A 26031-nucleotide genomic window follows, 5' to 3' on the forward strand; every position below is an offset into this window, starting at 1 on the left:
AGACTCAAATTTACAAAGACTGAGTCAGCTATCTGTGACTCTATATCCAAACCACCCCGAATCAGTCAATAGGATTCCAATTTGTAACTCACTCCCACGTATCCGTGACTATGTATATACACCACTTCAAACCCCTTGATTGGATTCTAGTCTTTAACTCATTCGCCATTATTCCATATATAAACCACACATCCCTCAGTTAGATTCTAGTCTGTAACTCACTCCCGAGTATCTGTTATTTGACATAAAAACACTTCAAACACCTCGATTAGATTTCAATGTTTGACCCACTCACTTGCCATCTCTACCTCCAAATATTCTTCTCTCAAACCCTATCCCTTGGTCAGTGTGTTTGCATCTGTTTCTCTCTCCACTCCCAAAATATCTGCCAATCCCACATCCATCCATGAGCTTTTATGAGTTGGTTCATGGTATCCATGTCCTCTGCACAATCCCAATAAGGCTTCCTCACTTCTCATGTCCCATCCCCTGGGAATAACTGAAAGATAATCAGGTGTCCTCGGAATATATAAATACCAGATTAAACATACAAATGACGAAATGATATGGGGCCTTAGCGACTCTCACTCTCTCTCTCTCTCTCTCACACACACACAAAGTCACTTGCACACACACACATACACAGTCACAGCACACACATACGATTCCTCTCACTCTTTTTCTCATACACACAATCAGACACAGTCACTTGCACACACACACACACATATACACACATGGTCATACCACACAAACATGATCCGTCTCTCTCTTTCACATATAATCACACACACAAGCATGCGTGCACACACACACATACAGACACACAGAGTAATTCTCACACATGTTTTCACATACGCACACTCAGACATGTGCGCTTATGAGAGAGTGTGTGCAAGAGAAATTGTGGGAGTGTGAGAGAGTGAGTGTGATCATCGATCTCAATTTCGAAATCCCCATCATGTCCCTGGGATCACTTAGGCAGGTCAGGTTAATTGGCCATGCTAAATTGCCATAGTGTAAGGTGCATTAGTTAGGAGTAAGTGTAGGGAAATGGGTCTGGGTGAGTTACTCTTTGGGAGGGTAGGTGTGGACTTGTTGGGCCAAATGGCCTGTTTCCACATTGTAGGGAATCTAACCTAATCAAACAAAACCAAGATTATGTATGAGAGAGACAGAGATTGTGTATGGAAGTGAACAATAGTGAGATGGTGTATGAAAGAGAGAGAGAGAGAGAGAGAGATAGTGCAATGGTGTATGAGAGAGAGAGAGAGAGAGAGAGAGAGATTGTGTATGAGAGAGAGATAGTGAGATTGTACATGAGAGAGACTCACCTTCTCCCTGACACTGAGGGGTTCCTGTATCACACACCAGAATGAAATCAGATGCTGTGTTTGGGAGCAGGACATGGCCCATGGACTTAGGACATCTGTTCATGTCGATATTCAGAACCAGGAATTGAGCAGAGAATGACAACAGAACAGAGAGAATCAAACAAAGATATTGGTGTTGAATTTGTGGAAGAGTTCAGTTCCTGTAGAGAATGTTGAGCCAATGATACATTGACACTGATGTACCACGGTCGAGAGTTTAGGACTATGTCTTTGTTTGTGTCTGTGTGTGAGACAGATTGTTTAAACTGAGTTTAACCCTGTGTTGCTGCTTAGGTAATGCCTGTCCTTCACACTTTTCACTGTGACATCATCCAGAAATACACACAGTATTCTAAAGCTTGCCTAACCAAAGTCTTCTACAGCTGCAACATGATCTCTCAAATACTATTCTCAATTCTCTGACAATAGAGGAAAGCATACCAAATGCTGAGACTCTACGACTGACTTACTCTATGACACTGTGACTCTGATTCTCTGGCTCTGTGACTCTCAGACTCTGTGATTCTTTGACTGAATAGCTATATGAGTCTGTGCCACTCTGAATCTGTGACTCTGTGAATCTCAGACTCTGTGTCTCACTGAATCTGTGACTTTTTGACTATGACTATTTGCCAGTCTGACACACTGATTCTCAGACTCTTACTCTGTGACACTGTGAACCTCAGAGTCTGTGACTCAGTGTCACTCTGATTCTGTGATTACCTGCCTTCAGACATTGTGACTCTCAGTCTCACTGACTGTGTGACTCTGAAATGTTATGACTTTGACTCTGTAAACCTCAGTCTCTGCGTCTCTGTGACTCTGGCTCAGTGTCTCTCTCACTCTGTGGTCTCTGAATCTCTGACACTGTGATTCTGAAATTCTGTTACACAGTGACTCTCTGACTATGTGACTCCCTGCCTCTCTGGCTCTGTGAATCTCTGATTCTGTGACTCTCTAACTCTCTGAATTTCTGACGCTGTGACTCTCTGACATCGTGGTCTGTGACTCTATCTCTCTGTGACTCTCTGGCTTCATGAGTCCTTCTAGCTCTGTGACTCAATAACTCAGTGACTCCATGACTGTGATCCTCAGACTCTGCGACTTTGTGGCTCTGAATCTGTTACTTCTGACTCTGAATCTGTGAATCTTTGTCCCTGTAAATCTCTGATTCTGTAACTCTGTGTCTGTCAGACTCTGTGACTCACTGACTCTGTACTTGTAAATTTATGACAGTATCACTGTGACTGACTCTGTGAATCTGTGAGTAACTGACTCTGTGACTAAGTCACCCTGTGCCTCTGTGACTTTAACTCTCTGATTCTCAGACTCTGTGACTCTGTACCTCTGTGCTCCTCAGACACTGTGCCTGTGTGAATCTGAATTTGTGACTCTGTGACTCTGTGACTGTGTGACTCTCAGACTCTGTGACTCTGTGAACCTCAGACACTGTGCCTCTGTGACTGTATGACTCTCAGACTCTGTGACTGTATGACTCTCAGACACTGTGATTCTGTGACCGTATGACTCTCATACACTGTGACTCTATGACTGTATGACTCTCATACACTGTGACTCTGTGACTATATGATTCTCAGACTCTGTGACTGTATGACTCTCAGACTCTGTGACTCTGTGACTGTATGACTCTCAGACACCGAGACTCTGTGACTGTATGACTCTCAGACACTGTGACTCTGTGACTGTATGACTCTCAGACACTGTGACTCTGTGACTGTATGACTCTCAGACACTGTGACTCTGTGAATCTCAGACACTGTGCCTCTGTGACTGTATGACTCAGACTCTGAGACTGTATGACTCTCAGACTCTGTGACTCTGTGAATGTATGACTCTCAGACACTGTGACTCTGTGACTGTATGACTCTCAGACACTGTGCCTCTGTGACTGTATGACTCTCACACTCTGTAACTCTGTGACCGTATGACTTTCAGACACTGTGACTCTGTGACTGTACGACTTTCAGACACTGTGTCTCTGTGACCGTATGACTCTCACACTCTGTAACTCTGTGACCGTATGACTTTCAGACACTGTGACTCTGTGACTGTACGACTTTCAGACACTGTGTCTCTGTGACCGTATGACTTTCAGACACTGTGACTGTATGACTCTCAGACTCTGTGACTCTGTGACTGTATGACTCTCAGACACTGTGACTCTGTGACTGTATGACTCTCAGACTCTGTGACTCTGTGACTGTGTGACTCTCAGACTGTGACTCTGTGACTGTATGACTCTCAGACTCTGTGACTCTGTGAACCTCAGACACTGTGCCTCTGTGACTGTATGACTCTCAGACTCTGTGACTCTGTGAACCTCAGACTCTGTGACTCTGTGACTGTATGACTCTCAGACACTGTGATTCTGTGACCGTATGACTCTCATACACTGTGACTCTGTGACTGTATGACTCTCAGACTGTGACTCTGTGACTGTATGACTCTCAGACTCTGTGACTGTATGACTCTCAGACACTGTGACTCTGTGACTGTGTGAATCTCAGACACTGTGCCTCTCTGACTATATGACTCTCAGACTCTGTGACTGTATGACTCTCAGACACTGTGACTCTGTGACTGTATGACTCTCAGACACTGTGACTCTGTGAATCTCAGACACTGTGCCTCTGTGACTGTATGACTCAGACTCTGAGACTGTATGACTCTCAGACTCTGTGACTGTATGACTCTCAGACACTGTGACTTTGTGACTGTATGACTCTCAGACTCTGTGACTCTGTGACTGTTTGACTGTCAGAAACTGTGACTCTGACTCTTAGGGTATGCCAGTCTCTGAGTCTGTGGATCTCTGAGTCTGTTACTCTGTGACCCTCTGACTGTAACTGGGTCTTTCTCAGTGACTGGCTTATTCTGTGAACTTGTGACTCTGTGACTCTCTTAATCTGTGAGTCTCTGACTCTGTGACTCTTTAACTGTTTGATTCTTTGACTCTCAGACTCTTTGAATCTCAGGTTCTGTGACTGTCACTCTCAAACTCTGTGACTCTATGACAGTGTCACTCAATGACTGCTTGAATCTGTGACTCAGTCACTGACTTTGCAACTCAGGCTCTGTGATTCTATGACCCTGAGACACTGTGGCTTTCAGACTCACTCTGTGACTGTGACTCTTAGATTCTGTGACACTCTGACTCCCGAGTCAGTCACTCTGTGAATGAGACTCTATGACTCAGTAACTCTCAGATTCTGTAGCTGTGACTTTGCCTCTGTGACTTTGAGCCTCTAACTTTGTGACTCTGTTACTTTGTGACTCACAGACTTTGCGACTGTCTTAGTCTGTAAATTTGTGCCTCTCTGACTCTGTCATTCAGTGACTCTCTGACTAGTTGACTCTCAAACTCTGTGCATCTCTGGGTCTACGAATGTCTGATTCTGTGACCGTCTGACTCTCAATGTGACTGTCTCTGTGACACTGACTCTGGCTCGGTGACTATGACTTTAGGCATTTGATTAGATTTCCTACAGTGTGGATACAGGCTCTTCGGCCCAACTAGTCGCTGACCCTCCGAAGTGTAACCCATTCCCCTAACTAATGCACCTAACACCATTGGCAATTTAACATGACCAATTCACCTAGCCTGCACATCTTTGGACTGTGGGAGGACACACACGCAGACACAGGGAGACTGTGCAAACTCCACATGGGTCCTGGTGCTGTGAGGCAGCAGTGCTAGTCACTGAGCTACCGTGCCGCTTTCAGAATGTGTGACTCTTGGACTATTTGCTGTCACTTGCTCCACTGTGACTGTCCCTCCCGATGTGGGGCTTCAGTGGAAAGGGGGCGGGGACAGTAAGTGTCAATCATCGTCTGGCCCCGACGCATGCGTTGTTTGTTGAAGGGCGCGCGCAATGACGCGCAGGGGCGGGGCTCACAGACAAACGGGGCGGGGAAGGAATGTGTCCATCAGCGTCAGGCCGGGACGCGCGCGCTGTTTGACGGGATGATGCTTCCGGGGGCTGGCCTTCAAGTGATTTTCGTTGGGAGGGGAAAGAAGCTGTCCATCAGCGGCGCGCCTCCTCGCATGCGCCGTTCACCAAGCCCGCAGGAGGGACTTGATAGGATATCGGGGCGGGGTCAATGACGCTCCCTCCGCCCTTGGGGTCCGGCGACGCATGCGCGGTTTGGCGGAGTTGGTCTCTCCCCCGGGGGGGGGGGGGGAAAGGGGGCGGGGACAGGAGCTGTCCGTCACCGGATGCACCGCGACGCTTGCGTCGTTTGTCGGAGGCGAACCCCTTTGTTGGGAGGAACCAGCGAGGGCGAGTGGACGCGCACGCGCCGTACGTCCCCGCGCGCGCTCGGGGACGCGCGCAGTGACGTATTCCCCCCTCCCCTCCCCGGAGAGTGTGAGCAACATGGCGGCGGAGAACCGGAGCGGGGCCTCGGTTCATTGTCATCGGGCGGGCCCGGGTCCCGGGGGTGAGGAGCGGCGGCGGCAGCAGCAGCAGCAGCAGCAGCCTGAAGGTGAAGGACAGGAGGAGGAGGAGGAGGAGGAAGAAGAGGAGGAGGAGAGACACCGGGGGAGGAGCAGGCTCAGGGGGCGACACGAGCCTGAAACACAAGGCCGCGCGGAGCTAGGCCTGGCCGCACCCTGCACCGTCAAACAGGAGCTGGGGCTGGAGGAGCAGCAGCAGCAGCAGGAGGAGGAGGAGGACGGGGAAGAAGCGGAGGAGGAGGACGGAGGAGGAGGAGGCGGCGGCATGGTGAAGGTGGAGGCCGAGCCTGAGGAAACGGGCCTTGCCGCCGGACAGACGGACTGCTCGCTTTACCCGGCGGGCCAGGAGCAGAGCGAGGCCTCGGGCAGAGAGCAGCAGCAGGTCAGCGGCAGTCACCAGGATTATTGCTGGTTATCACTGTCCGGGCAGTGTCGGAGCAGGTGACACTGTCAGGTCATAGAGAATGTTACAGCGCGGAAACAGACCCTTCGGTCCATCCCGTCCATGCTGCCCCAGTTATCCCAACCCAATCTAGTCCCACCCGCCAGCACCCGGCCCATACCCCTCCAAACCCTTCCTATTCCTATACCCACCCAAATACCTCTTAAATGTTGCAATCCTACCAGCCTCCACCACATCCTCTCGCTGCTCATTCCATACACGCACCACCCTCTGCGTGAAAAAGTTGCCCCTTTGGTCTCTCTTATATCTTTCCCCTCTCACCCTAAACCTGTGCCCTCTAGTTCTGGACTCCCCGACCCTAGGGATGAGACTTTGCCTATTTATCCTATCCATGCCCCTCATAATTTTGTAAACCTCTATAAGGTCACCCATCAGCCTCTGATGCTCCAGGGAAAACAGGCCCAGCCTGTTCAGCCTCTCCCTGTAGCTCAAATCCTCCAACCCTGGTAGCATCCTTGTAAATCTTTTCTGAACCTTTTCAAGTTTCACAACATCTTTCCGATAGGAAGGAGACCAGAATTGCACACAATATTCCAACCGTAGCCTTGCCAATGTCCTGTACAGCCGCAACATGACCTCCCAACTCTTGTACTCAATACTCTGACCAATAAAGGAAAATATACCAAATGTCACCTTCACTATCCTACCTACCCGCGACTCCACTTTCAAGGAACTATGAACATGCACTCCAAGGTTTCTTTGTTCAGCAACACTCCCTGGGACCTTACCATTAAGATTTGCTTTCCGAAAATGCAGCACCTCACATTTATCTGAATTAAACTCCGTCTGCCACTTCTCAGCCCATTGACCCTTATTACTGCAGGGGAGGTGATACTGTTAGATTATTAACATCAGGGCAAGTGATACTGTCAGATTATTACCGCCAGGGCATGATGGGGGTGATGTAGGAAACTGATGCTGTCTGTTTCTCTGTGTGTGAGGCACATGGGGGTTAATACTACCTGTTACACTTGGTGAGGGACGTGGAGTGTTAGTACTGTCTGTTACACCCAGTGTAAGGGACTTGGGGGAATTGATGCTGTCTGTTACTCTGCGATACATGAATTAATACTGTCTCATTATTGGTGTGAAAATTAGGTAAGGGTTATTACTAGGTGTGAGAGACACAGGATTTATATTGAGTTACTGTGCAAAGGGCAAAGGGTTTTTATTAACACTCTTCAGATGAGAGACGAAAGGATGAACATTTGTCTTCCTGGTGTAACAGGTCGATTAATACTGTCTGTTAATCCATTTCAGTGATATGGAGATTAGTACTGTCACTCCTACTCTGAGTGACATGGTGAGTATTCCTAACACTACCCACAGTGTGACATCAGTCTAGATTAAAACTGTTTTTCATTGCAAGTGACAGGCATGAGATTGAATGTTTCTCTCAGCATGTGGTACGTTAGCTGATTAGTACTGTCTGCTTTACTCCGTGTTGACTATCAGAATATTAATGCTATTTCTCTGAGGGTGGATAATATTATCCTTTAGTCTCAGAATGAGGGGCTGGGTGATGTAATTTTGTCAGTTTGTGAGGGACCTGGGGATTAATACTATCCATTATTCTTATTGTGAGATACCTGGATTAATAATCTCTCACATTGTGAGGGATGCAAGATTAGTACTGCCCATTTCTCACTGTATGATTGACATGGGAGGGTTAATATTGTCTGTCACTGTGAGAAACGTGGGTATGAGTACTGCCTTTCACTTTCAGCATAAGAGTTGTGTGTGTATGAACAGTGTTTCAGACTTCATGGATCTTAGAAATTAATACTGTCTGTTTTTCTCAATGTGAGGTATCTGGGATGGTTAATAAGTCATTCAGTGTTACAGAAATTATGGGGAATTATTAGTGTTACTATTCGTGGGGTATTGGGGTGAATAACACTGTTACTTCAGCATGAAGAAAATGGGAAGATTAGGATACGGAACTGAGGGTGATTAAATCTTAGTTGCAATTGGGATCTTGGCAATTAATACTGTCTTATTCTCAGGATGTGATGTGCTAAATAATACTGTCGCGTGTTCTGAATGGCATCAGACTAATACAGTCTGTTTAGTCTGAAGGATGAGTTAATTAATACTGTCCATTACTTAAAAGCAACAGAAGAAACCTCACAATCTTTAAAAAGATCTTGGATGAGCACTTGAATTGTCATAACATGAGCCTAGTGAAAGAAAGTAGGACTCGTGTAAGTACTGGTGTATTTCTGATGGTACAGTCCCAAGGACGAGAGAGTCTCTTCTGTATTTTGCGATTCCATGTTGGAGTAATGTTCTCTCTTATATTTGGAGACAAACACATAAATGCTTTATTGCTGTCAACAGTGTGAGGGATAGGGTGGGATTTAATATTCTGTGTATCTTTGTTAGGGTCTTAGAGGAATAATGCCATCTTTTACTTGTAATGAAAGGGAACTTGAGGGGTAATTTGTATTGTCAGTTACGTTTGCTCTGAGGTGTACTGAGATTAATACTCTTGGATGCTGTCATTGTGCTTAATACTGTCATCTACTCTCTGTATTACTCTCTGCAAGTGTGATATGTAAGTCACCCTCGGTGTCTGGCAGATGGGGGAATTAGTCTGAGAACAGCAGAGATTAATGCTGTTGGTTATCCTCTGAGAGATTGTAAGGGTTTCATACTATCTGTTCCCCTCAATATGATGGATATCAGGGATTAATGTTAGTTATACTCCACTTGGGATGAATACTATCTGTTTCTCCATGTGAGGGCCCTTGGGATGATTGATATTGTTATCCTCAGTGTGAAAAGTGCAGGGCTTATTACTGTCAGTCTGTGTGAGGGATATGGTGGTTAATGATGTCATGCTTTGTGTGGGGCACATGTGACATACACAGAATGAGGGAAATATGGTGAGATTACGAATAAGAGACTGAGTAATTCTGTCAGTGACTTTCTGCAGGACTGGGGACTTGGTGAGATTTAATCTGAGGGGCATGGGTGTTAATACTGTCTGTTTTACTCTGCATGAGTGGCATGAGGAATTAAGCTTACCTGTTACCCACAGTGTGCATACTGGGTTGAGGAGGGATGTGATGTTAACACTTACTCTCTCAAACAACTCAGTGGAGTATGCGGCTCTACAAATATCCTTCAAATATGAGTCCAGCAAATCAGTGCAAAAGAGAAGGCTGAAGCATTTGCAATAATCTTAAACCAGAAGTTCACTGAAACCGGCAATAGATGACTTGGCTTTTCAAGCCTGCTGTGCATTCATTATGATGACAGTGGATCCTCTGTCTCAATGCCATATTCCCTTTTACTCTCCGTGCCTCTTCATGCTTTTAATATTTAAAAATTTACCAAATTATTTTTGAATGTATTTTGACTTCACCTCCACAACCTTCTGTGGTAATGATTTCCACAGATTGACCACGCTGTAACCTAAAGAAAAGTGTTTCCTTGTCTCGCTTCGAAACAGTCTACGATGTTTGCTGAGACTGTGATCCCAGATTCTGAATCCAATTTGGCCTTCTGCAGAGGGCCCTAGCATTTCACATGACAGTCTCTAGCTGAGTTGATTGACTGTGTGATATCAAGAAAGGCTAGATATCAGAGCAGGAGCCACTAGTTAACCGTTGGACCAGGAGGTCTGGGTTCAAGTCTCTCATGCTCCAGAGGTATGTACAGGAATAACATTTCTGCATAGGCTGATGAGAAAAATAGGATAAATAAAAAAAGGCACAGCCACATTAATTGGCCGTTATTGAAAGCTTTTTCTACTGCACATGCCAGTGACTCTGACAGCATACTGCCAATAGCACTGAAGATGTGTGCTCCAGTTCTTGCTGTGCTACTAGCCAAGCAGTGCATCTACTTTACAGTGTGCAAAATTGCCCAGGCATATCCTCTACCGAAAGGCAAGGCAGTCAGTTACTGTGCCATCATTGTACTCTTGATCATCAGTACAGTGATCTGTATATAAATTACAGTACGTGTGCCAGTCGCAAAGTAAGGAACGCAATCTCAGGAGAAGACCATTCAGCCTGTGCCAGGTTATTGTAAGAATTATTCACTCCACTTCCTTGCTCATTCTCTGTCATGCTGCAATTTACATTTTTGTGAAGTTTTTTAAAATTCCTGTGACCTTGTTGGTTGTAAGCCCTCTTCAAGCAATGCATTGCATCTCTTGTTTGTTCATGCAAACATCAGTTATAACCTTCACCATGTGCTGAGGAAAGAGGCAGGCCCCAAGTTCACGTTGACCAAACGGGCATTGAGACCCATCCTGTTGACCTTTTCTGGCTGCCCAACCAAATGAACTGTCAGCACCTTCCCATCTTGGAGTCAAAGTTGCAGTGAAAATATCCACTATTACATGTTTACTTCCAATAGCGTTGATTGAAATCTGCTACCTCTACACTCATTGCCAGGGATCTGGGTTTGATTCCCACCTTGGGTGACCATCTGTGTGGAGTTTATATGTTCTCTCTGTGTCTTTGTAGGTTTCCACCAGGTTCTCCAGTTTCTTCTCATAGTCCAAAGATGTGCAGGTTAAGTGGATTAGCCATGCTAAATTGCCCCATTGTGTCCAGGGATGTGCAGATGGCTGATGTGATTTCGAGGAGAGAAAACAATGAAAAGATTTGTTGGTGGGAGTAGGGAGTGGCTTACAGGAGTTGTTTCTGGACAAGCATGGGCCTGTTTCAATGCTGAAGATATTGCACGATGATATAGCTTAGTCTACTTTATACCTAGCCCCATCCCTCAATCAGAAAAGCACACCTTTGTCCCCATTGCCTGGATTGTAACTAACCACTTTTGTTCATATTTGTATTTCCTCAGACTTCGTCCTCCTGTAATGTGTCTTGTAGCTGCTCTGAGGCCATAATACGTGGGAGAACCACAACCCTGCCCTACTCTGGGCTTTTATTGCCTCTTGTCATTCTGTACCTTTTGAGACATCACCTGACGTTTCATCAGCTTTTTCGTATTTCGCAGTCTGATGAAACTGCAGCGACGTTTTATGAAAGTATTTCATGTGACCTGTATCTGGTCGAATACTGTCAGTAGTTCAGTAACAAAGCATTGATAGTTTCAAGAGGTGAGACAAGATCAATAATATGGAGGAAGGAATCAAAAGTGTGAGAATCCAGCGGCGGAGATTCATGCTGGTGTGCAGCACAGAGGTCCTGAGGCTGTGATTGGAGGGGTTTGTCGTCCAGTGTGATGGTCACAAGGGTTGTGTCATGAGGCTTTCGTGCTTCATGAGTTTCTTGGGCTGTTTTGGGTTACAGTGCAAGGGTTTCTGGCTATTGTTTAAAGACTGTGGGACTTTTAAGGAGCTGTTGTATTCTGTGAGCATCAGGGCAGAAATGAGGGCTCTGTTTTTGAGTTCTGTTGGCCACTGGGCTGCGATGAGTGTGTGTAGGCTGCAAGGACCAAGTCTTTGTGCATTTCATACATTGAGAGGTCCTGGGCTGTGTTTATGGTTATGGGGGAGTGCATTGTGAGCGTTTCAAGCTGTGAGAGTGTACTGTCATACAGTATGTGTGTCTTGGGACAGCAGAGAAACTTTACAGAATTCTTCCTTGAAATACAGATGTCGCTGATGAGATAGGTGTCTGTTGCCCAATTCTGATTGATTTTGCATGTTTTACGATGCCATTTAGAGTCATTGAGTCATAGAGGTGTACAGCACGGAAACAGGCCCTTCGGTCCAACCCGTCCATGCCGATCAAATAGCCCAACCCAATCTAGTCCCACCACATCCTCTGGCAGCTCATTCCATACACGTACTACCCTCTGTGTGAAAAGGTTGCCCCTTGGGTCTCTTTTATATCTTTCCCTCTCACCCTAAACCGATGCCCTCTAGTTCTGGACTTCCCCCACCCCAGGGAAAAGACTTTGTCTATTTATCCTATTCATGCCCCTCATAATTTTGTAAACCTCGACAACGCCACCCCACAGCCCCTCCGTTCCAGAGAAAACAGCCCCAGCCTGTTCAACCTCTCCCGATAGCTCAAATTCTCCAACCCTGGCAACATCCTTGTAAATCTTTTCTGAACCCTTTCAAGTTTCACAACATCTTTCCGAAAGGAAGAAGACCAGAATTGCATGCAATATTCCAACAGTGGCCTAACCAATGTCCTGTACAGCCGCAACATGACCTCCGTACTCCTGAACTCAATACTCTGACCAAGAAAGGAAAGCATACCAAACGCCACCTTCACCATCATATCTACCCGCGACTCCACTTTCAAGGAGCTATGAACCTGCACTCTAAGGTCTCTTTGTACCGCAACACTCCCTAGGACCTTAGCATTAAGTGTATAAATCCTGCTAAGATTTGCTTTCCCAAAATGCAGCACCTCGCATTTATCTAAATTAAACTCCATTTGCCATTTCTCAACCCATTGGCCCATCTGGTCAAGATCCCATTGCAATCTGAGGTAACCTTCTTCACTGTCCACTAGACCTCCAACTTTGGTGTTATCTGCAAACTTACTAACTATACCTCTTATGCTCACATCCAAATCATTTATATAAATGGCCAAAAGTCGTGGACCCTGCACTGATCGTTGTGGCACTCCACTGGTCACAAGCTTCGAGTCTGAAAAACAACCCTCCACCACCAGCCTCTGTCATCTACGTTTGAGCCAGTTCTGTATCCAAATGGCTAGTTTTCCCTATATTCTGTGATATCTAACCTTGCTAACCAGTCTCGCATAGGGAACCTTGTCGAATGCCTTACAGAAATCTATACAGATCACATCTACCGCTCTGTCTTCATCAGTCCACTTTGTTACTTCAAAAAATTCAATCAAGTTTGTGAGACATGATTTCCCATGCACAAATCCATGCTGACTATTGCTAATAAGTCCTTGCCTTTCCAAATACATGTACATCCTATCCCTCAGGATTCCCTCCAACAACTTGACCACCACCGATGTCAGCCTCACTGGTCTGTAGTTCACTGGCTTGTCCTTACCACCCTTCTTAAGCAGTGGCACCATGTTAGCCAACCTCCAGTCTTTCTGTACATAACCTGTGCTTATCGATGATACAAATATCTCAGCAAAAGGCCCAGCAATCACTTCCCTAGCTTCCCACAGAGTTCTCGGGTACACCTGATCAGGCCCTGGGGATTTATCCACCTTTAACCGTTCCAAGACATCCAGCACTTCCTCCTCTGTAATATGGACATTTTTCAAGATGTCAACATTTATTTCTCTACATTCTATATCTTCCATGTTCTTTTCCACAGTAAACATTGGTGCAAAATACTATCGTCCCCCATTTTCTGTGGCTCCACACAAAGGTTGCCTTGCTGATCTTTCAGGGGCCCTATTCTCTCCCTCTTTACCCTTTTGTCCTTAATTGTATTTGTAAAAGCCCTTCGGATTCTCTTTAATTCTATTTGCCAAAGCATGTCCCCTTTTTGCCCTCCTGCTTTCCCTCTGTAGTAAACTGAGGGCTATTCAGATACAAGCACTTCATTGGAAGTCTGGAGTCACATTACACCAGACCATGCAAGCATGGCAGATTTCCTTCCCCAAAGGAACATAAATCAACCCACTGGGTTTTCGAAATGTACAGCTTTGCTGATTCTATTACAGATGCTATCGATTCCCGGTTATAACTAATTAAATAGCGCCAGCTGTCATGGTGAGATTAAACCCATGCCAACCAATACATTAGCCAGATCTCTGGATTATTAGTCCAGTGCAAAATACCACTGTGGACTCAAGTGTGTAAAACTGATGGACTGTCAGAACATTGTAGGTCTCAGCCGTGAAGAGGGCATCATTATGCAGTGTGAATGTCTGATCCATGAGGATAGACTGCCGTATGGTGGGTCCTGCGGCTGTTGTGCAGTGTCTGGGTCACTCATAGGCTTTCAGCAAACTGTTGTTTGAATTTACCACTTCTACGAGACCATGCGCTTGATTGAGTCTCTCACACATCCTGAAAAGAATTCGAGTATGTAGATCTGTGGAAGTTGAGGTAGCAGAGTGGCATCATGTGTGGGTATTGACTTTGAGGGTTCGTTACAGACGGGACAACCAGTTTGTGTAGAGGAGCGCCCCACCAGCCTGCTAATGATAAAAGATAACTGAATTCTTGGTAATGGTCTGAAGATTCGCATTGACAAGGAGGACTGGATTAACTTCCCGATGACTCGAAATAATGGAATGGGATCCCTTGATGCTGATTTGTTGATCCAAAGGTCAGGCCTTTCTGAATGTGGATGCATTCCTTCATGGTGTTAATGATATTGAAATTCATTCCATTAAAGTCTAGAATTTCTAGATTCTGAGATGCCGGTGTTGGACTGGGGTGTACAAAGTTAAAAATCACACAACACCAGGTTATAGTCCAGCAGGTTTTATTGGAAGCACACTAGCTTTCGGAGCGACGCTCCGAAAGCTAGTGTGCTTCCAGTAAAACCTGTTGGACTATAACCTGGTGTTGTGTGATTTTAAACTTAGAATTTCTAGGTAATGGTGACCAAGGCAACTTCTGTTTTTTTTTTATTTTAATTATTTATTCGCTTGTTCATGAGTTGTGGACTTTGCTGGTTTGTCTAGGATTTGTTGCCCATCCCTGCTTGACATTATGACGGTCATAATCAATTTAAAGGATTTGGTTCATTCTTGTCCTCTTCAAGGAGGGGTATCTGCCATCCTTCCTAAGTCTAATCGACCTGTGTCCGGAGATCCACTGTTGTGGTTGGCTCTTAATTTCTTTGCGAAAAATAAAATCACCCAGCCAGTCCCTCAAGGAAGGGCAGCAGATGTTGGCTCAATGGCAGGCACATCCAGGAGAGAGTCAGGAAAAAGAATAGTGCGTGTAATCTTGAGTATTGACTCAGTGTCCAGACTCCATTGAGATTCTGAATAGATATAGATGGATAGCACTCCCATTGACTGTAGTTCAGGATGCACCAGTCACAGTGACTTGTTTTGCTGATGAGACCACTGGTTTTTGATGTGTTAATGTGGTTCCCATTCAGATACTAACGTTGTGTATCTCTCTCCCCTTCCTCTCTCTCTCTCTCTCTCTCTCTCTCTCTCTCTCTCTCTCTCTCTCTCTCTGTCTCTCTCTCTCTCTGTCTCTCTCTCACACACTCATTTGGTGAGAAGCGGAGGATCCTGATCATAGATGAACAACGGCAGCGGGTAGAGGAGGCCGTGCTGTGCCAGGAAGTTGAGTGGGACCGTACCGACAGGCAGGCCAGCGGGCTGGTGTGGCAGCGTGTGGAGGCCTGGGGCCCGGACGCAGACGAGTCAGGGAAGGTGCTGGTGTCGGTGGCCGGTGTGCGAGGCCAGGAGCAGCACCCACCAACAACATTGCAGAGCCTGCCCCGCGATAGACCGGGTTCCTCCCCAGCCCAGCGTAGGCGCAAGTCGGAATATCCCCGCCGGCGGAGCTGCATCTCGTTCACGTTCGGTGGGGCGGAGCTGAGCACAGGCCATCCTGAAGAAGGCGAGGAGCCGGTGGAGATCCGGTGAGTGGAGAGCACGTGTGGAGGTGGGTGAGTCACCCGGTGTCCAGGGCCTTCTGTGCTTTGGAAAGGGATGACTGATGTTTGGGGGAGTTGGGGAAGTGTACCCAAAGGTGGAGAGATTGATGATGAAGGCATGAGTGTTCCTTTCAGACTCATGGAAATGACTGTTTCGAAGAGGGATTGACTATCAAACAAACCAGAAGGAGCACTATCCTTTGCCATGCACACCTGAGCAGCATGAGGGTACTCAGCCTCAACTGGTGGGAAAGATATTCAGGATCAGATCTGCAGGGAAACTCTGAAGAGATGCAGAAACTACAGTTTAGTGATAACGGACGACTTCAGTTTTCTGAATGTGGAAAGGGGCAAATCGTGTTAGAAAGTATTTATTGTACGTATTTGGGAGACTATTTTTGATGTGCCTATTCTGGCTGACGGAGGAAGGATTCTGGTTGGTTGGGAATGCTCTGAATCCGGTCGATCAGGTGTGAGGGAACTTTGGGGGATCAGTGATCAGCGCTAACCTAATGTTTCCAACGTTGTCTAAAATAACCACATTGGAGGTAGGCCAAATTCTACATTTGGAGGGAAAGCTGTCACAAGCAAAATTGTGCAAAAAAGAACAATTAGCTGTTTTTTAATGAGGAAATGGTTCATGTGCCCAAGATGGAGCAGCCAAGTACAGAGCACTGAGACAGCAAGAACTTATGAAGCAGAAAAAAGATGAGTACAAAAATATGTCAAGTTGACAATACAAGTCCAAATCCAAGTTTTAGTTCCAAATGGAGAGGGTTGAGAAGTCAGGGCTACTTTACATGGAGATTGTTGAAGCAAACTTTGCTGGAAACAGTCAGAATTGAAGGGTTTGGACAGAGTCGCCCAAGATCAACTTATTCTTGTTGGTGTGAAGGCTGTAATTTGAGGTTATTGGCCAATGACTCATCAGTGACACGTGAAACGTTTACTTTTGCACTTGGTGGACCTGTGTGCTTGAAATCTAGAATGCACTGCTTGTATTGTTTTTCCCCCCTCATCGTCCTCCCTAGGTTTATGGGCTGCTCCAAATCTATGCCCCCTCCCATTCTTGTCTCCTCTATAAGCAGGAACAGCTCATCTATTCTATCCATCATTTTGAAAATCCTTTATCAAATCTCCACTCAGCCACCTTCTCTCCAAAGAAAGCAATGCCAATGGGGAAACATGGTATGCAGACCTGACCCCACTTCAGATGACTTATTGTAATAACAATAGTGATGATCTCAGTGCTGGTTACAGTCTATGACCAAGCAGCCATGACATCAGTGTGTAGAAGTTTCTCATTACCTCGGTCCCGATAGGCAGTTTGTTAAGCTGGGGCTCTGTAAATCTTAGCTTGAGAGAAACAAACTTAAACAGCAACTACCTTTGCAACATTCCATTACTTTCTACTTTTCAACAAGGTAGCTGCTCAGCCTCCCAAACCATTAGTGAATATGGACCCATTCTAACTGACCTCTCCTCATAGGACAGAGCACTCCTTCCAGGAATCAGTCATAGAGATGGACCGCATGGAAACAGACCCTTCGGTCCAACCCATCCATGCCGACCAGATATCCCAGCTCAATCTAGTCCCAAATACCAGCACCCAGCCCATATCTCTCCAAACCCTTCTTATTCATATACCCATCCAAATGCCTCTTCAATGTTGGAATTGTACCAGCCTCCACCACTTCCTCTGGCAGCTCATTCCATGCACGTACCATCCTCTGTGTGAAACAGTTGCCCCTTAGGTCTCTTTTATATCTTTCCCCTCTCACCCTAAACCTGTGCCCTCTAGTTCTGGACTCCCCGACCCCAGGGAAAAGACTTTATCTATTTACCCTATCCATGCCTCTCATAATTTTGTAAACCTCTATAAGGTCACCCCTCAGCCTCCGACGCTCCAGGGAAAACAGCCCCAGCCTGTTCAGCCTCTCCCTATAGCTCAAATCCTCCAACCCTGGCAATATCCTTGCAAATCTTTTCTGAGCCCTTTCAAGTTTCACAACATCTTTCCGATAGGAAGGAGACCAGAATTGCACGCAATATTCCAACAGTGGCCTAACCAATGTCCTGTACAGCTGCAACATGACCTCCCAACTCCTGTACTCAATACTCTGACCAATAAAGGAAAGCATACCAAACGCCGCCTTCACTATCCTATCTACTTGCGAATCCACTTTCAAGGAGCTATGAACCTGCACTCCAAGGTCTCTTTGTTCAGCAACACTCCCTGGGACCTTACCATTAAGTGTATAAGTCCGGCTAAGATTTGTATTCCCAAAATATATCACCTTGCGCTTATCTGAATTAAACTCCATCTGCCACTTCTCAGCCCACTGGCCCATCTGGTCAAGATCCTGTTGTAATCTGAGGTAACCTTCTTCGCTGTCCACTACACCTCCAATTTTGGTGTCATCTGCAAACGTACTAACTGTACCTCTTATGCTCATATCCAAATCATTGATGTAAATGATATAAAGTAGTGGACCTAGCACCGATCCTTGTGGCACTCCACTATTCACAGGTCTCCAGTCTGAAAAACAACCCTCCACCACCACCCTCTATCTTCTACCTTTGAGCCAGTTCTGTATCCAAATGACTAATTCTCCCTGTATTTCATGAGATCTAACCTTGCTAATCAGTCTCCCATGGGGAACCTTGTCGAATGCCTTACCATGTCCATATAGATCACATCTATCGCTCTGTCCTCATCAATCCTCTTTGTTACTTCTTCAAAAAACTCAATCAAATTTGTGAGATATGATTTCCCATACACAAAGCCATGTTGACTATCCCTCATCAGTCCTTGCCTTTCCAAATACATCAAGTGAATCTTTTACGGTAAGTATATCTTTCCTTTGGAATAAAAAAAAGCTAGTACACTGTACTCCTTTTTATCTCCTTAAAGCCCTTTGCCATTGCACCAAACCCTCATTTTCGTGAAACAAAGCACCTCTGTGAAGGCTTTTGGGATAGTATTTCTGTGTTCAATTTGTTGTGCCTAATTTGGAGTGTAAGTCCCAGTAGTGCAAAAGAGAGCAAAGTCTCCATCTGACCCCATGTTTTTCCTGCCCCTACAAGTGTTTGGTTGAGACAATGTAGAGGGTGCATTACTTTGCTACGCTGTATCTGAGAGTTTTGAATCTCCAAATTTTCACCCCAGATGATCTTTGCTCAGTTGTCAAGTATTTTCAAGACTGAGACTCATGGATCTTTGGACTTGCAGGGGAATCAAGAGATTTGAAGATTAGGCAGGAAAGTGGAGTATGTGTAAGATATCTACCTTACTCTATTGAAGGATGGAGGACCTTGAGTGGCTTTATGACCTTTTCGTGCACCTGTGGGTTTTTATTTGTGTTTGTAGGTTTAGATTCATTTGGAGTCAACCCCACACAATATCTGTGCTTGATAGACCTTGTAGAGGGAACTTTATATCAAACCTGAAGTTTGGCATCCTCATCTTAGAAGACCATGTACCCTGATTGTGTGATCAAATGTTACAGCTGTGCACCCCTTTTCCAGGAGTCTCTCATGATAATATCAAAATGTGAGGTGAAAATAGTAGTACAGCATTGGGACAGTGGATCCGTCTGATTATACTGAATGAAGGAGCTGGGATGAATGGCATACTCTTCCTTCATTCTTCAACATTTCTATATTTCTGTCAGTGATGCCATCATCCTTTAGGTAATGGCCAGTAATCATGACCGCGATTTCTGTTTTTCAGTAGCTGTGTGCACACATTCATTGGAGTTTTTTTTTTCAATATATTCCTCTATTCGAAGAATCAATCACTTTTTGACTTTCAGAAATATGTGGCTGCTCTTCAGTAGCCAAGGTGATGCTAATTTATCTCCTGTTAAAAAGCAAAAGCCTGGGAACTGTAAACTAGTGAGTCTGAAGTCAGTGGTGGGTAAGTTTTTGGAGGGGATTCTGAGAGACAGGATTAACGTGTATTTGGAGAGGCAAGGACTAATTAGGGATATTGAGCATGGCTTTGTGCATGAGAAATCGTGTCTCACAAACTTGATTGAATGTTTTGAGAATGTGACCAGTAAGATAGATGAGGGCAAAGTGGTAGACCTTGTCTGTTTGAACTTTAGCAAGGTAAAACCATTGGCAACATTTCGCATGGTAGACTGGTGAATAAAGTTACATCACACTGAATTCAGGGAGACTTTGCCAATTGTATTCAAAATTGACTTGATGATACGAATCAAAAGGTTTCGGTGGAAGGTTGATTTTTGGACTGGGGGTCTGTAACCAGATGTATTCTGCAGGGATTGGTACTGGGTCCGCTATTGTTTGTCATTTATATAAACTGTTTGAATGAGAATGCAGGAGGCATAATTACCAGTTTGTGGGTGACACCAAAATTGGTGAAGAAGGTTATCTCAGACTACAAAGGGATCTTGATCAATTGGACCAATGGGTCCAGGATTGGCCCATTGATTTTAATTGAGATTAAGTTTAATTAAGGTAAATGCGAGATGTTGCATTTTGGTATGGTGAATGACGGTCGGACTTACACAGTTGATGCTCGGGCCATGAACAGAATTGTCGAACAAAGGCACCTCAACCCCTCGGCATAGAGTTCCTTGAACGTTCCTTCACAGGTAGACAGGGTAGTAAAGAATGCACTTGGTGTGCTTGCTTTCACTGCTCAGACCATTAAGTATAGGACTTGGGATGTCATGCTGTGATTGTACAGGATGTTGGTTAGGCCACTTTTGGAGTACTGTGCACAGGTTCTGCTTGCCCTTGTAGTTGATTACACGGTGCACAAAAGGATATTACAGGGACTGGAGGGTTTGAGCTCTGAGGAGAGGCGAGATAGGCTGGGAGTTCTTTTTACTGGAGCAACAGGGTTGAGGGATGACCTTATAAAGGTCTGCAAAATCATGAAGTGCATAGATAAGGTGAACAGCAATGGTTGTTTACCTATGGTAGGGGAGTTCAAGACCAGAGGTCAAAATTTTAAGGTGAGAGGAGAAAGATTTAAGAGGGCTTTTGAAGGGACGAGGATGGTTCATGTGTGAGATGAACTGCCAGAGCAAATGTTTGATGCAGGTATAGTTTTTAAAAAATTGAAGACATTTGTCAGGTATGCACATAGGGATGTGAGCCAGGCCCAGGCAATTTGGACTAGTTTAGTCTGGGAAACCTGATTGGCAGGGACGAGTTGGACCAAAGGGTCTGTATGACTCTTAAAGCATTTTCTTGACCTTTGGCGGTCCCAAAGCACTTTACTTTTGAATGCGTAAGCATGGAGCCCCTCACTTTTGCGTGATGTTTTTGAGAAATGTTTATGGTTCTTATCACCTTTCATCCCACTTTGTTATCATTCGTGGGATGATGTCTTTGCTGGCTGTGCCAGTGTTTATTACCCATCCCTAACTGCACTGGTGAATGCACGGTGAGATGACTGTTTTAAGTGCTGCTGTTCAGTTGTAGGTGTGGAGGGCCCGTAGGAAGGGCAATCTGGAATATTTCAATGTCCTCCTAGATGGTGGTGGTGGTGATTGTGGGTTTGGAGGTTGTTTCAGAAACCTCTCAATTCCTGCCATGCAACTTGGAGATGGCACCCATTGCTGCTATTGAGTGTCACTGGTGGAGGGAGTGATTGTCTGTGTCATTCAAGTGAGCTGCTTTGTCCTGGATGGTGTCAAGCTTCTTGTGTTGTTGGAGCTGCACTCATACAGGAAATTGGGGCATATTCCACCATATTGCTGTTCTTGCGCCTTGTAGATGGGGGCAGAGATAAGGTTCTTTCTGCAAGATTTCTAGCCTGTGACTTGCTCTTGTAGTTATATAGTGAATTTAGTTTTGTTTCTGGTCAACCCCTGTGATGTGGTTAGTGAGTGATTAAATGATAGTGAGGCAATGGTCTTGTAATAATTATTATTAGACTGTTAACCTCGAGACACGGGTATTGATCTGGCGACCAGGGTTCAAATCTCACCCCATGGCAGGTGGTGAAGTTTGAATTCAATAACAATCTGTCTTTAAGAGACCAGTGATGACCATGAAACAAGTGTCATTTGTTGGGAAAAGAAAGTCATTTGTTGGGAAAAGAAAATCATCTGGTTCACTAACATCCTTTAGGGAAGAAAGCTGTCATCCTCACCTGGTCTGGCCTATATATACTCCAGACCCACAGCGATTTGGGTGACTCGTAACCCACTGGGCATTAAGGAATGGATAATAAACACTGCCGAACCCATTGATTCTCTCATCTGGTGAATTATTTTTTTTAAAAGTGCCATTTAATGTAAGGGGTCAGTGATTTGATGGAGATGGTCATTGCTCGGTACCTGGGTAACACAATATTATTTGCCACTTGTCAGTTCACCCTTGATAGTTTTTCAGGCCAATCTTGAGCCTAATCAAATCTTTGCCTCCTGTTCCCTAATTCCCGTTCCTTCGTTCAGCGATATTTATTGGATGCAATTTTGTTAATAAAATACTCTTCCTTATATTCAAACCCCTGTTTGTAATCCTCTCCAGTCCTGCGAACTGTTTGTGCCATGCCTTGACTTCTGGCCTCTATTGCGTTCCTGATCATCTTCATTTCCCATTGTCTAGATGAGAGTGGTGCTGGAAAAGCAGAGCAGTTCAGGCAGCATCCGAGGAGTAGTAAAATCGACGTTTCGGGCAAAAGCCCTTCATCGGGAATACAGGCAGAGACCCTGAAGGGTGGAGAGATAAAATCTCATTACCCATTGACCTGGAGCTCTTGCACTCACATTTTAAAGCCCTTTATTCCTTTTAAGACTGCTATTTGAATTGTGCTGGATCAAAGACCTGGAGCTCCCTCCTTCCCTGCATTGTGGGTTGATTCCTGTTCGAGGTGGCTGCAGCTCACCCCCTCCTTGTTTGGAGCAATGTGGAATGGGCAATAAATGATGCTATGCCTAGAGACACTAACTATCTGTTTGTTCACCATGGGAATGATAAAGAAATATGCCATGTTAGCAAGTTGTGCTGAAGCAGTATAAGGAACCTTGTTGATTTTTTCATGTATTGTACATTTTTTGTGTTATTCTGTTATCGCAGTAGTGGAGTACTTTCCAGTGTTCTTTTTTATTATTCTTTCTTTGGGATATGGGTATTGCTGCTGTGTTGCCCATCCCCAATTATCCTTGAACTATGAGGCCACCGAAGAGTCGTGTGCATTGCCATATATATTTCCATGATGTCTTTATCTGATCTAGCCAACATATGATTCCTGATTTATAGCAATTTAATTGACTTTGAAATGGTCGAACAAGCCAGTCAATTGTGTCTAAGTGCTGCAAGGGTGATTAAAGGAGTGAAACCAGATGGACTGCCCAGCATCAACAAAGTCTGCCAAACAAAACTACTGTGGTGCGTGTTGTCCTGTTGCCTCTGCAAGGTCATCCTTGCTGACATGTGGGGACTTTCACCAAAATTGTAGTAGCAGACCCACAGATCGGTCAAGCAAGTGCCCGACACAGTCATTCCCACAGAGTCATATCTTACCAAGTCCCAAGCAACACCATCACCGTCCCTGGGCATGATCAGTCCAGTGGTGGTGGCACAGCGGTGAATGCTCTGCCTGCCCTGGGAATCATCCACATTGACTCTGGGGCCAATGAATTCTCATGCTAAAAATGGTGCTTCTCTGTGTTCATCCTCACTTCAAGGAAGCGCTGTGGGTAGGTTGGGTGGGGAGGCAAGGCCACAGAATGAACACCAAGGGAAAGAATCTCAGTCACTAAAAGTGGTTCAGCAACGCTGTTGACCAAATCGAAGGAGTCCCAAAGGACTTAGCTGCTAGACTGCATCAGTAACAGGGAGAGGGAATCAAACATCAAGAACTAAACACATCTTGTTTAGATTTTTCAAATTGAACTCCTTACACTGAGACAGCCTATTTCTCAACATTTCTGAACCATTGTTTCTTCAGACGAAACTGTTTTACACATCTAATGCCCACCAAAATGTCTGGAAATTGAAACCAAAAGGCTTTGGGAGCTGAGAGTTTAACCTGAGCCAAACAAAACTGATCCTTTTACTGAAAACCTAAAGCACTTCATTTTATTTTGTTCGATTGTGAAAACTCCCAACAAAGCCAAAACCTTGTTGCACTCCAGGGTGTCTCAATTTTTGAATTTGACAAAAAAAAGTACGGCAGCAGAAAGCATGATGAGCTAATTTTGAAACCCCTTCACATTTGGGCAAAAGGCACATGCCACTGGTTCCAAACTCTTAAATGTATATATGTTTCATGCTAACAATTTGAGGTGCTGCGTCATGAGGTACTATGGGTGGTCAGTAGAATTTTATTTAACCACAGTCTGTCACCTCATGGCTTAGTATGTAATCCACTTGAGCAGTATCACCAAGCTCATGGGTCAACCCTGCTTCAACAAAAAGTGCAGGAGAGCATGTCAGCAACTGTACCAGGCACCTGTAAACATGAGGCATAGTCCTGGTCAAGATATAAGACAAAACTGCCACATGTTCTTTACGATGTGTGGCAAGATAGGCAGCTAAGTGATTTTCCTAAGAATGGATCAGATCAAAACTCTACATTCCTTGTACATCCAGTCTTGAATAGTGATGAATAATTTTTTAAAATACCTCAATGAAAAAGCAGGCTTTACAAATAAACGTTGGAGTCTAGCACTGCAGTAAAAATAAGGCGAAAAGACAAGCAGCTTCAGTCAAAAGTGTTCATCTTCATCTGATTTGGTTCACTCGTTATATTCATAAGGAAAGGCTGCGTTGTGGCACAACTCTGTAGTTTGTGGGACAAAAGCTCAGACATAGATAGGGACATCTGGATCAATGGTGCTGGAAGAGCACAGCAGTTCAGGCAGCATCCGAGGAGCTTCAGCGCAATCAACGTTTCGGGCAAAAGCCCTTCATCAGGAATAAAGGCAGAGAGCCTGAAGTGTGGAGAGATAAGCTAGGTGGAGGTGGAAAGAGAGTAGCATAGAGTACAGTGGGGGAGGAGATGAAGGTGGATAGGTCAGGGAGGAGAGGGTGGAGTGGATAGGTGGAAAAGGAGGTAGGCAGGTTGGACAAGTCCGGACAAGTCAAGGGAACTGGAAGTTTGAAACTAGGATGAGGTGGGGAAAGGGGAAATGAGGAAGCTGTTGAAGTCCACATTGATGCCCTGGGGTTGAAGTGTTCCGAGGCGGAAGATGAGGCTTGGGGTCTCCTCTACATTGGGGAGACTGGGCGCCTCCTAGCAGAGCGCTTTAGGGAACATCTCCGAGACACCCGCACCAATCAACCAAACCGCCCCGTGGCCCAACATTTCAACTCCCCCTCCCACTTTGCCGAGGACATGGTGGTCCTGGGCCTCCTTCACCACCAGATGCCTGGAGGAAGAACGCCTCATCTTCCACCTCGGAACACTTCAACTCCAGGGCATCAATGTGGACTTCAACAGCTTCCTCATTTCCCCTTCCCCCACCTCATCCTAGTTTCAAACTTCCAGCTCAGCACTGTCCCCATGACTTGTCCAACCTGCCTAGCTCCTTTTCCACCTATCCACTCCACCCTCTCCTCCCTGACCTATCACCTTCATCTCCTCCCCCACTCACCCATTGTACTCTATGCTACTCTCTCCCCACCCCCACCCTCCCCTAGCTTATCTCTCCACGCTACAGGCTCTCTGCCTTTATTCCTGATGAAGGGCTTTTGCCCGAAACGTCGATTGTGCTGAAGCTCCTCGGATGCTGCCTGAACTGCTGTGCTCTTCCAGCACCATTGATCCAGAATCTGGTTTCCAGCATCTGCAGTCATTGTTTTTAACTTATAGATAGGGACATGACCACTGTGCTTTCAGGAAATCTGTTTTACTTTCCTTTAACTTGAAGGTATTTAGTATCCTGTTAACTGAATTAGATGCAACCAGAAGGGGAGCAGGTGTTGTTGGATAGCTCTTTCAAGAAGCTAGCACATGCCCAATGGACTGAGTGGTCCCTTTTGCAGTATGTTTCCAGGAAAGCTCCCAAACTAAGGAGCTGGGGCTGAACCACTGAAGAAGATGACTGTGTCTTTAAATGCAATAGTGAGCGGCAGGACTTGGAATAAACAATAGACAGTTTGTTAAAGGAAACCAAAAAACAGTGTCAGGAAGCAGCAATCTCCATCCAGTCGACTGACAATACGAGCACTGTTCCTTTAAAGGAGAACCAAAGGTTCTGACTCCAGATAGTAATGGGATCTTGCA

The 26031-nt window shown here is 45.3% G+C and overlaps 1 protein-coding gene across 2 annotated transcripts in view; it reads left to right on the top strand.

Annotated features, from left to right (window-relative positions):
• The first annotated feature begins 5739 nt into the window (after positions 1-5739).
• Positions 5740-26031, top strand: part of LOC122544083 (uncharacterized) — a 72394-nt gene continuing 52102 nt past the window's right edge. Inside the window, exons 1-2 of one of the 2 annotated variants that reach the window (XR_015753990.1) lie at positions 5740-6232; positions 15436-15800. Coding sequence is in view for 1 of the 2 variants with exons in the window: in XM_043683093.2 (XP_043539028.2) it covers positions 5771-6232; positions 15436-15800 (827 nt within the window). In the remaining variant the exon portion in view is untranslated. The remainder of the gene's footprint in view (positions 6233-15435; positions 15801-26031) is intronic. The other variant, XM_043683093.2, reaches the window with a different exon arrangement.

This window comes from Chiloscyllium plagiosum, unplaced genomic scaffold (assembly GCF_037043375.1).
Source record: "Chiloscyllium plagiosum isolate Xiang-an unplaced genomic scaffold, Cpla_swu_hap1 HiC_scaffold_40, whole genome shotgun sequence".
Lineage (NCBI taxonomy): Eukaryota > Metazoa > Chordata > Chondrichthyes > Orectolobiformes > Hemiscylliidae > Chiloscyllium > Chiloscyllium plagiosum.